This window comes from Aulonocara stuartgranti, assembly GCF_965226115.1.
Source record: "Aulonocara stuartgranti genome assembly, chromosome: 15".
NCBI lineage: Eukaryota > Metazoa > Chordata > Actinopteri > Cichliformes > Cichlidae > Aulonocara > Aulonocara stuartgranti.
In genome coordinates, this window is record NC_138951.1 from 38769432 (window position 1) to 38782506 (window position 13075).

Genomic DNA, 13075 nt, shown 5'->3' on the forward strand with positions numbered 1-13075 from the left:
GGCTCTGTTTGAAGCCTCGTCCAGCCCCAAGGGGGAATCCTCTGGAAACAAGCTTCTGTTGCCTTGTGATGCCAAAGGTTTTTATTGGCATTGCAGAGGAGCAAGAGTCTTACGGTCTAACAAGTTCTTAACAAACACTGTAAGTAACGGCAGTATGCATTCAGAAGGAACTTTGGAGGTGACACTGCAGTCTACGACCCCATTGCAAGAATTTTAATAAGTAATAATTTCCAGTTGCTTAATACAGGTCAGGCTTGTATATAAATGGCTCTAACAGTTTTACACCAAACACCAAGTGCAAAGGTGCACTGTATGCGTGTTAAAAGGAAGGATGTGGTGGTAAAAGAAAGCCAAATTACAAACACGTGGCTGTATGCCTCGCCCAACTAGCCAAGTTCATATTCAAGTTGTTGCAATCCTACAAGAATCATTTCATGTTATGGTGCTCTTAAATTCAGATAAGTGTGATCAGTACATACGACTGAGTAGAGATCATTTAACTCGGGCATTAAACAGAAAATACGAAACAAGGCACAAAGCATGTCAATATCAGCTTGGTCTGGTGTGAAAAGCCTTTGTACGATAACAACAAGCGAGCTCTTCACTGTGGGAAGCACCACAATAACCCGCTTAGGCAGCAGACATGAATCACCCCTTCTGTTTGTGAGCTTGGTAGGAGAGCCACTGAGAGGACTGCTGGTTGCACAGTGTCATACAGAAGCCTCACAACAACACTAAGCAACAATGGTTAACAGCACCTTCACCACATATAATTAAATCTTAACAGCTCTTCATTTGAGCCCATCTGGGGTGTGATCTGTACGTCTCTGTAGCAGAGTTGCACGTTTTATAAAAATCAGCCTTTCATGTTGGCAACTATTTTGTTTTCTATTGATATTTCCACTGTTTTCATAAACTTAGTCATGTTAATGCAATTTTAGAAGCATTAAAGATTACACGCATTTAAAAGGTTTTTTCTGTCACATGCATCAACACGTTTTGTACAACCAGGTTTTGTTCTGACTGTACATGTAACAATCTTTACTTTGCTCAGATTTCGGGACATGTAAAATAGTTTTCCTCGAGTTTGGGAACTTTGCATCTTAGCTGTTTAAACTTTAATCCAATGGAGCTGTAAAGTGAAAAATTCCCGGCAAACATCTAAGCCAGAAGTCATAAAAACAAACCTGGTGCCTCTTTGCACTCACCTTAAGTCCATCGCTGGGGAGCCGGTAGCCAAACCTTGCGGGCAAATCATCAAAGGTGTCCGTTTTGTTGTCAAATGAGAACTGAAAGAAAGGAAAACTAATTCACCAGCAGTGCAAGACACTTATGAAAACATAAAGAGGCAGGTTTAGTTTCTTAATCTAACGTTTTCCTTTAAGAAGCATAACTGGTCTTCTAAATGCATTTGTGTAAAGGATTACTTACAGCAGTGATGTCGGCTTCCACGGGCAGCAGGTTGAGGAAGGCGAAGAGCTGAACGGTGAAGATGGTGTAAATCTGTGTGGCCGACAGCATCAGCATTCCCAGGGACAGCAGCATCTTGGCATCACTTTGCAACCCCCAGCTGCTAAGCCACTCACTTATAACAACACGAAGCAGGCACACAAATGACCACGCACGCTGGCCTGTAGCTGGACCCCGAAACGCCAACTGTTGTGGTCACACCTGGAAACGACATTGGTGTACACTTAGACCCATTTTAAAAGCCTAAACACCAACAGCTTCATAGCAAATTTCAGAAAAATGGCAAATTTGCCAGGAATAACTCGGAAAATGGCATTTTTTTGTCAAGGAAACTCAGCGCTTCACACATAAGGTTTACTGTCCACCATGCCAATATTAGATGACCTAATTAAATTATACTTTTTAAATGGACTTAGCAAAAAATATTTGTGATTTTAGCTCAGTATCACCACATTATCATAAGCACCCAGTCTTTAAAGAAACTTTGTGAATCGGGTCTACTCAGAAGTAAACAACACACTGATTTGAATGAGGTGATAGCCTTTGTATGAACTACAGCACAGTGGACTGATGTAAGAATATTGCTGGTTGATTATTATATCTCTCTGAATTTTACACCCTTCCCCCAATACGATGAAATCTTCTATTAGGTCAACAGGAAGCTTTATAAAAGGCCTCTAGGTCTATAGAGGCCTATAGAACAAAAATATGGATCTGAAAATGCTTACAGCCAGAAGACAAAATAAATAAAGCAGGGAATAAAGTTTATTCCAGGGTTTAGACAGTTCGTAGAAACTAGACCCTCTTAATGTCCAAAGACCTTCTAGGAATCAGGTTGTTCTCTTAGAAGAGAACTGACAGATCAGCAGACAAGTCTTTGATATATGTTCACAAGTCAATCCTTTAATAACACTGAAAGCCAACAACTAAACCAGACGCTGCTTTCTTAACTTCAAAATGCTTTTTTCCCCCCCATAATTTAGTCCACAGCAGAGTTCAAAGTGGCCAAGTATCAGGTTTGTCAAACACATGAGCTACAGTGCCTGTCAGGTTTCATCCATCGACATATTAGACTGTTTGATGACGCTTTCTAATGCTTCGAGATTGCTGCAGCAATGCATAAGCATAATGTATAAGCCTCTGCCTGAGTGTAGCCTTACTCCATTTCTAGTACATCCGGTAAACACAAAGCATTCATTTTGAATCTGAGTGTAATTTTGTGTAATAACTGTTAATTTTGAAGAATCATACACTTAATGTTTTTGTCAAGGAAAAAAAGACAACTTATCAACTGTAGCACCTCCCCTGTGTCTCCTTTCATTGCTCTTATTAATAAACTTTACAGACAAGTGTGAGCAGGGTATAAATCCCAGGTTTAGTATCAGAAAATCTTTTTTTTTTTTCTTTTGGATGCTGGGAGGGACCCTTATTGGGGGGCAAACAAAGACAAAAAGCATGACTTTCAGGTTGCTGCTGGAGCAAATTTTCATTAGATTATCGCTGCAAGTCAATATTAGAATATCATGTTGTTTTCTTTTAGTGAGCTTCATCCCAAACATCAGAGCTAAAAGGGATCAAGGTCGCAAAGTGGAGGGGAGCATGTGATTTGGTCAGGAGAAACTAAGAGCTGAAGGCCTTCCAAGCTTAGGTGTTATTGCCAAATTGGAAGAGCAGTTCATGAGGAGTTTCGAGTTTACTGTGAGCCTTTCAGAGAAAATGTTTTCTAATCAGATTAATACAGGAAGAGCGTGTGAGTCAGAAGGATGTGTATGCGATGTGAACTTTTGATCTTACGTGTATGCTTAAGATGTAACGCACTGACAGACTAATGCCACATGTCTAGTTTATCTAGATTACTGTAGTAGCGATGCTGGGTACAGATGGGCACTAACAGCTTTAGCAACACCAGTTCTCACTTATTATTAAGGTACTATATGTAAACTTGAGACTTGTAGCATTTTTGCCTCGAAGTAAACTTCTTTTAATCATTATAATCTGGAAATACAAAGTGAGTTTAATAATAATAACAACGTTCTCTTTTTCGTTTCCTAAAATTAGTGATTTAAATGTACATAAAAATATCTGCTTGTACAAATAACAGGCGAATCTTCTTTCAATCTGAGCTACAAACAAACTATTGTGGATTTAATCATGAATCACGCCCATCTTAGCCGTCCAATCTGCACAGTCACTTTAAATTGTTTACTTCTGAGCTCTGATCACATCTGTGTGAAACAAAAGTGCTGTTATGTAACTTTCCCTACTGTCCTGCTAATGCTGCTGCCGTTTCCCACAAAACAAGGTTTTACTGAGCACCTCAAGTACAGCATGTTGCTTTGTGAGGGCAGAGCCTGATGCCCTCAGCCAAGTCAAACAATCTCAAAACAAAAGTACTTTTAATCAGAGAGATCTGAAACTTTAGGTACTTTTCTCTATGGCTTCGCCTTTACTTAAGTAACTGTTTCCAGCCAATCAGGACTCATTACGAGTTTGTCTTGTTCTCTTTTAGAGAGCTAGATAGACAGATATAATATGAGATGTTTTCTTTAAAGACTATTTCAAATAATGAGGTTAGCATAAGTAAAGTAATCCCCGTGAGGCGCAAGCTCTGAATACTCAAAGCCTGCATGAAAACCTAGTTTACGATGACTTGCAGAGCTCCTCTAGTGGAGTCCATGAAATGTGTATATAGAGCTAGAAAGAGGCATAATAAATCCCCTTTACTATGCAAGTCTTGAAAAGAATAGATTCTTTTGTTCACACAAAAAAAGCAAAAAACTATTTAAAATTTTACATTAATTAAAAATTCAGTTTCTTCTATCCACTTAATATTAAATCAGGAATGTACCTGTACTTACATAGCATCTTTCTACCCAGCTGAGGACCTAAAGAGGTTTCTACTACAATTGTCATTCACCCAATCACACACACATTCATACACCACTTACATCTATGCCTAAGAGCTTTCTAACATTCACATACGCTCCAGTGGATGCAACATGAGATTCAGCATCTCGCCCAAGGTTACTTCAGCATGTGGACTGAAGAAGTCAGGGATCGATCCACTGACTTTCATTCGGTAGATATTCTGCTCTGCCACCCAGGACCAGTGGGTCCACCAGTGAGCCCACTTTACAAGTAGGGCTGTGCGATATGACCAAAATCTCATATCCCGATATAAGAATTCTATCGTCCGATAACGATATAAATCACAAAAATGTAACATTTTCTGTAAATTCTGTGAATCTCGGGCAGCTCGACTTGCGGGAAGTGTTTCCAGCTGTGCGTCATGTAGCTGGAGTCGAGTTTTTTAACCGATGCATGAAACGATACATTTTTAGACATAAGTTTTAACGGCTGCCGTTTTCTTTCTCAAACGTTAGAAAGCCTATTCTAACGTTTGAGTCTAAGGTTTATTTTTTAGCACCTGGCGGCTCTTTTTTACTTCTCATCCGTAAATAATCTGCTCTTTCAAGTGGTTCAGTTTATTTTGAAAAGTCTCAACAGGATCTTGAGCTTTATTGTGAAAGGTTTACGTGAAACATAAACAAGCGGACACGCGATGGTGTTACCGTTGTTGTTGCTAAACACATAGAAACAAGCGCTTGTCTGTCTGTAGTGTGGTATATTATTAAATATAAGAGAAAGAGAGAACTTTAAGAAATTAATATAGCCACTACAGTGACCATCAAAACGATGAAAAAAATATTGCCATAGCGTAAAATGAAATGATAGACTTTTTTATATCGTCATCCAATATATATTGTTATATCGAACAGCCCTATTTACAAGCACTCTTTAAGTAACTTAACTCTGTTAACATTTGTGAAGAGAAGACTAGTTTACGTTGTGTCACGGTAGCACAAAGCATTCACATGGTACTGCTGTCTACACACAGAAAAATCAGCTCTGCAGCAGTTTACCGTGTGTACTTCACACTATCATAACCCCTCAACCACATTGGGCTAGAGAGGAAATTCAAATGGTTCCTGAATGATGAGAATTACTTTTTCATTTTACAGCCAAACTTACAAAATAACTCCAGGCAGCATGTGTGATACTTGGGTGTTAAAGGATTAACAAGGAATGCAACTAAAGACTGAGCTAAGAGCTGGGGTTACAAGAGCTGCCAGAATCCGCTTCCATCATTCTGTCTGACTGACAACCATCCCATGAGAAACCTCCACAAACTGAGCTCTCACACAAACCTAACACAGGTGACAAAGGTGAAGCCATGGAGTTGAGAGTTGGGAATCCGCACCAACATGCCAACGGTGAGGAGATGGCAATCAAGGTTGAATGTGTGAAGACCAAACACACCCACAGCTGCACACTGAAGTCAAATCCTACTTCCGTCACCTGTATTAGGTATAACTGAGAGCATGGTTTGTGGAGGATATTCTATCAATAAAGTGGTGTGATGCAGAGAGATACTAAGCCTCATAACTTTGTGGCCAGCTTTCGCTGGCCAGAAGAAAAGTCGCTTAAATCCACTCCAAGAATTTCATCCATCAAGATGAAATAAAAATATGACATATTTTTGCTGTCATCACACTGTGCCCTGGTCCTGGGTCTAGTCCTGGATCTCTGAGGACTCCACCCAACACGATGTGTTTTAAAATTAGCCATTACACCTAATGAATTCACAAGGTAAATAATTTTATGCATTATTATTTAATGATCCATGACATACAGACTTAAAGCCGCCTATCTCAGTGATGCATAGAAAAGATGAGCTATGGCGGTACATACAGTACAACATAAACTTGTAACCCAACACTAAGGTTTATTTGCACAACGTGATAGAGCTATCGATTAATCCAAAGAAAAAAATGTTCAAACATGCTTTCTTACCAGTCTGCATTCTCAACGACAACAGCTGCTTACAACTATTAGATCCAAATCCAACAAATTATTAGCAAGTAAGGTGAAAACTGTGGCAGCATAGCCAGAAAAAAAAAAGACTAAACCGGAGTAAAATAGTAGTTTTCTTTCTTAATAACTAAAAAAAGCTCAAAGGGGAAGTGAAAGCAACATCGCGGGGACCTGCACATGATGACTAAACATCAAATGACAGCAGCATTTTACGGAAAAACCTCGTGCAATGACGGCAAGGTGGACATATTTAATTATTAGTGTGCCTGACATGAGTGACATGAGGAAACACACTCCCCAATTTTTTCAGCGACACATCAGAAAACAGTTTAACCAACCCCCAGGGAATAATTATACCCTTTACACACAAGACAGTTCCTCCCACGATAATGACAGCGGTAATGTCAAGCACTTTAAAATAGAAACGCTTTTTGCGGATGTAGCTGTGTACATAAATAAATCAGGGAGGACACCCTAAAAGGTGTGCAGCTAGCTACAAAAACAGAGCGTCCCTCTACAATGCTTAGCATTAGGTTAGCATGGGTGGCTAGTCCGCTTCTCCCGGGTGTTTACCTTTATTTCTGCTTGCGCGTTTATCTCGTCCAGGAACTGAGCTGCTGACAGCGACATAGCTTTCCTCTACTGTAAGCTGTGTAAAGATACATATGCAAGTTCAAGGTTTTGATATACTACATTCCGTTAGAGCGGAGGGTTAAAAAACCCGACCGTAAACAGTTTAATCCCTCAGCTAGCTTCTTCTTTCAAGCGATAGCGCACACTTCCGCTACTCTACTTCCAGCTTCTGATTGGATAAAGCACCTGTCAATCGTCAGTTTTTCCGGAAGTGACTCAAGACGTAAACAGATCCACGTGACGGTACAATCATTTGCCGTTAACAGCCTTGTTCGGATGAGGGGGGCTTGCCAGGCTACATTTAGAGTTGCACTGCAGTGGCTTCAGAGATTTTAGAAGATTTCCTGCTAACAGAAGTCAAAATTGGAAGAAACCATATATTTTAAACCGGGGAAACAAACGGTTCTTCTTATCGCCACAGAAGTTAGCATCCGCCCCTCAGAATACAATGGACTCACTTTTAAAACTCTAGCACCCTCTAAAGAAAAAGGGGTGCATCTTTTCTTTTTTCAAAGGATCATTGGTTGTAGTTTTTATCTATTTGTACGTTTTTATACACATGCCAGAAAATAGTTGTGAAATAGAAAATAGTTGTCACTAAAAGTAAAGTACTGTATACATCACTGACTAAAACAATAAACGATTTATAATGAGAAATGCCACTTTAAGTAATATTTTCTATTTACCTTATCTCGCTTCTGATAAACCACAGCTACAACACATGACATATTAATTACACCATCTCATTAGACTGATCGTCAACAAGGGCAAGCACCTCTAGTAAAGCAGATGTTTTGGCTGTTTTCTCATCCAGATAACACAATGCCAAAGAAGAACAGTGATCTGAAAGAAACAATTGCTGCTGCCCATCAGCTTAGAAAGGATTTATAAAGGTATTTCCAAACAATTTGAAGGCAATCATTCCTGACTGAGAAGCTCATTAATTGGGCTAATTGGGCTTTAGGATGGTTACAGAGATCAAAAAAATATTAGACACAGATGTCAAAACAGAGGCACAGAAATATGCTTTTACCTTAACCTAATATTGGGGGTAAAGCGTTTACTACATGTTCACAACTTTGTTTTATGTGGCCAAACTTTGTCACTCTTCATACCATGATGGAAGATTGCTGGGGACGCAATGACAGGACACAGGTGAATGATTCAACAGGTTTAAATGATCAGTTTCAAGAGAATAATCAAAGGTGGTTTTCCAAAGACCAGGACTTCACTCAGGTAAGTATTCTGCATCTTTTCTGGAGTGTTGTGGTTCCAGAGTGAACAGGTGAGTCTCCAATTGAGACTGAGAGAGAGTGGGTCACGCAGATATTCAGGAAAGTTTCTAAACAGGCAGGAAGGAGGAAGAAAACAAGCAAGTAAGTCCCAAGATCAAGGTCAGCAAGTTGACAGGTAAGTGTTTTAAAGTAGAACGTGGCCCTGAGGTATACTGCCACATGGAGCAGAACAACAGTCTTCCAATAAGTGCAGAGGGCAGTAAGTGGAGATGGGACCACATCCTAGTCCTGGAAAAGTCACAACACACACACACACACACAGAGAGAGAAAGAGAGAGAGAGAGAGGTAGAGACGAGTAGAATATAAAGAGTTGTAAAAAAGAAAGACAGTGGTTCTGCACCTAGAGGGAGGAGGGCACCATGACTCCAAATTGTAATTACCTAGATCTTAAACTGCTCTTTCATTTTCTACACCTATTTGCCTTTCCAAACCTACAGTTATGTTATTGTTTCCTTTCTGCCTCAAGCTAAGCCCAACCATAAAGGACAGGTTAGAGTCATGTGTTGATAGATGCACTGAAGGAGGCATGCCTGTTTCAGTTTTTTATCTTAGTGAATCTTCAGGGTAAGTGATGGGGCACATTACTCAAAGAAGTTCTGCTACCAGCATCTTTACAGGTGGCATATTCTTCCATAAAATCCATTGTGCAATTAATTGTTAAATAGAGGTTAATCTGTTTATTGACAGGAATAGAATCACATGAAGTCAGTATATTAGTAAATGGCTCCATAATGTAGTGGTTCACACAGTTGGCTAACAAGCAAAAGATCTCCAGTTAGTGCACAAATACCTTTGGGGATGCAAAATGAATGGCATCCAGTGTGTAGTTCTGCTAAATCAAAAATGGAGCTCCCTGCTGACCCTTTGAAAATGTTAATGACTAAATAACAAAGCCTGTTTCAAGTTTGTGTTACGCGTTTTAATTTTGTTTTATAACCAGGATAATAAAAAATGATGCCCTCTTCCATGTGCCAATTATGTGCCTTTGTCTAAAGCAACAATAGGACAGGCAAAGTGTGTGCATCATTTAGTAATAGCTTGTATGTGTCATGCATCATAAACATTAGGAAATGAATTCCATCTGAGGTGCATACAAGAACTGCTCACAGCAATACGCAGAAATCCATCCACACAAACACCAGCATGTAGAAAAATTTCCCCCCAAGCCACGAACAAGCTGAAACTTCAGCCTGTCATCTCAAATACCACCTCCAAAATTACTACCCAGGCCTAAAGTATCACACCATTAAAGGGTATACTTTTCCTAATGAACACTTTTCATTTCTTTTTTTTCGTCTACTTAACGTCACAATTTAATCGGCAAGTAAAAAGTATTTATTACAAAACAGTTAAAACAGCTTTTACATATTTTTTAAGATCTAAGTTATTCCTCAGTAAAATAGGGGAACTACAGTGCTCCCTTCTCATTTTATCAACCAGCACGAAAGGATTAATATATAATTAAAATATTTTGGGGGATATCTTAGAAATATAAGAGTATTTATTAAATAAGTAATTTTTAAAAACGCATAAGAAAAAACTGAAACCTGCAATGGTTGAAGTTTTCATGGTTTAATTAAAAAGAAATACAAATGGACTTTTAAAAAAAATTTAAGAGGAGCATGTGTGGTCCATAAAAGCATCCACCTTTACAATCCTGTGGCTTTCTTTGTTTGATATATGTATGTCTCCACATTCAGACAGTATGTGTGTGTCCTGATTTGTGTCTATAAACAGGAATATTTATAAAATGTAGGTCGAGAATCTCGTTAAACTGTTTCATTTGGGTCAGCAGTGAACAAAAGGAAAACCAGGATCTCCTTTAGACTTTGAAAGGTCAAATGTAAATGGGCGGCCTCTTGTTAAACCTCACAGAACTATAAAATCCAGAAAACGTTTCACATTACTCCAACCTTGAACACACTTGGGCTGTTCTTTAGTTTCTCAATAAATAGCAGAGCAAAGAGCTGACATCAGAGTGCTGGGGGTCGGGGACGTGTTTCCAAACGAGCCCACGCAACCTTTTGTCTCGCGGCCGTCCCCTTCTTGGTTCGCTTGTGCACTTTAGCTGAAAACAAAAGAATGGCTGAGTGATGAAGTCAGGCTTACTGCTGACCTAAAGTTAAAGAAAATCAAGAATTAGAACAGCAACATGCTGATGTAGACCACACTGTGCTCATACTGCAGTGTCAGACAACAAATATTTAACTCCATCTGAACTTTGTGACCAAGAGTCACATGTGGTGACATCACTGTGAAAACAGAAGCAGGTCAGCTGTGTAGGTGACATCAATCAAATTCCAGTTTGGACTGTCACGTGCAGCCCAGATTTCTACTGCACCAGACTTTATAATGTACACAATGTAATCTTAACATTGTAATCTCAATGTAACCAGTCTAGAATGTTATATATTCTTAGTATTTCCATATTCTTTATAGGTAACAATTCAAGGATTTAATGTAACATAAAATAGAATTTCAAGTGATGAACTATCCCTTTACACTGTGTGGTAATTGGTTAATTAAAAGGTAGGGTGGTGCTATAGACTGCTGGGTGTGTCCAACAGATTGCAGATGATAAGGTATGACGTATGCTGGTGTGGAGAAGATGGAAAGGATTTAAAACTTGTTAATGGTCTAATGCTTTCTACCACAGAAGCTTTATTGAAGGATCCTGCACTGCACACTATCATTAATCATCTCACTTAAATGCAGGTGCTGAAATTAGTAGATCTTATGTCCGACTGCTACGCTAATACAGAAAAATCAAGATGTTACAATGTGAGTGAAAAATCAGTTACAGCTGTGTAAAATCTCTAGTTTGTCCTCATTATTTTTAGTAGGTGACACACACACACACACACCTGTGTGCATCTTATAGTGTCGGCCTCGGTCCGGCTCACTTTGTCGTGTTGTTTTACATCTAACAACTCATTTAGTATATGAAAAAAACAAACAAACATCCACATTAGAGCTCTGTTTATAATGTAAGTAAATAAAAAGCATTCATTTTAAGTAAAGCAGTTCTTTACCCTTTCAGGTACATTCAGTATAATCCAGTCCATTTAGTCAAAAAAAGGTGGCGCTTTTCTCCATGTTACTGTATAATTACAACCACTGTGTGGCACCAAACTCTTGAATCATTTTATAATGATACTTTGTGTCCTCCCTGTGTTCAGTTTTTACATAACCTTTAAAAAACAAAACAAAAAAACATGCCACTTTAAGGCGTTGACTACAATCTGTGCTAGTTTAGTCGACATTTCTATTACAGATTGCAACGTTTCCACTAATAGAAGGACGAGGATTATGACTGCTGTTGTGCTTTTGCCTCAACTTCCACGTCTTTGTGCCATTGTTTCCGAGTGAACAAAGGCCTATGATGTGCCTTTTCAATACTGTGACAGGAGGATTGTTACCAGTCGCAGGACTTTGTACGTCTGTGACCAAACTGCAAACAATGGTATCTGTGCAGACTCTGCACACCTGCTGGTGTCCAACTGTACCCATGCAACTGGCTGGACTATGGCACTGAAACAGGTATGTCAGGCTTTTCTTCTGTGCTTCTCTGTAAAGTGTGTGGTTTTATGGTGAGTGCTGTAGAGGTAATTAGTTTTAGTTTTAGCTGTGGGTGGCGCTGTATGTTGCCACCACTTCCAGCCACCTGAATCTGCTGGGTTGGTTGCTTGAGAAGGGGACACATCCTGGGAAACCAGTGGGACTTCGTCCCTACTGACTGTGGTGCCAATCAACAGCACACCAAGACACCGGAAAGTGTCTCATCCAAGCAGCTGCAGAGAGCAGCCAAACCCTCAGCCTTGAACTCTTTATCACCAAAAGCATTTTGAGCTTGGCTTCTCGGGACCCTGGAGGCTGTAAACCTTTGAAAATTGCAGTTCAGCATGGTCACAAGGACTGTGCGCTCTTTGCAGCTGACAAGCTGGGCTCACTTGTATTTCTTAGAAATATGTGCCTTCCCATCGCATCCAAACACTTGCTGCAGTTGGGGCAAAACAAAGCAGCCTGCAATCGATCCCAGCACACTGCTGCTGCCTGCAGAGCCATGCTAGGGAGTAAATTATTGGTAGATGGCTTCAACCACCCAGGGAGCCTAAGACCAAACTAAGAACTGAAACAGAGACTTTACCCCCAGGCTTAGTGAGGCTGCCACCCTGTGTCTCTGCCTTTTATTAAAAAGAAGGACAGAAAGATTGAAGTCACAGATATAAAGTTATCCTGTAGAGCTGAAAATGTGTTTGTGAATGCAACATATTATGAGACAAAAGTCCAAGTCAGGACTGGCCTTGAATCAGGGATGACACAACTCAACATGTCACCATTGCACAGTTTTGTAACACACTTACAGTAACGGTTAAAGACAGTAGTTGCCATTTTTTTAAAAAGGAAGCAGCTGTAAAATAGTTTTAGGCAACAAGGCTATGTAACTGAAGGTGCTGTATATAACTGCAGTTGGACAACCCATCAGTACTTTACTTTAAGGCTGGAGACTGCATTGATATGGCTGTCACAGGGTTTCTATTAAGAGCAAATTTAGCATATCGCTGTTCACATAAATCAACTAAGAAAAACAACTACTGGGTGTCTTCTGAGTCACAATGAAATTTAAGAATGTAGTCTGTTTGATTTCATTTCTTTTAATGAAAGTGAAACACACTCAAAGACAAAAAAAACCACACTTTTTGATCAAGGATACAGAATTGAAATCATATTTTCAAAGGTTATAGCTAAAGTATAGTTCTGGTCATTAAAAAAAAGAGGATTTTAAATGGGAATATAAAAA

The 13075-nt window shown here is 39.4% G+C and overlaps 1 protein-coding gene across 1 annotated transcript in view; it reads right to left on the minus strand.

Annotated features, from left to right (window-relative positions):
• The window catches only part of rnf13 (ring finger protein 13), a 38109-nt gene extending 30962 nt beyond the window's left edge, over positions 1-7147 (minus strand). Inside the window, exons 1-3 of the mRNA XM_082505588.1 lie at positions 6919-7147; positions 1432-1671; positions 1209-1289 (exon numbers count right to left, since the gene is read on the minus strand). Of these exons, the coding sequence (XP_082361714.1) occupies positions 1209-1289; positions 1432-1545 (195 nt within the window). The 5' untranslated portion in view covers positions 1546-1671; positions 6919-7147. The remainder of the gene's footprint in view (positions 1-1208; positions 1290-1431; positions 1672-6918) is intronic.
• Positions 7148-13075: the final 5928 nt, after the last annotated feature.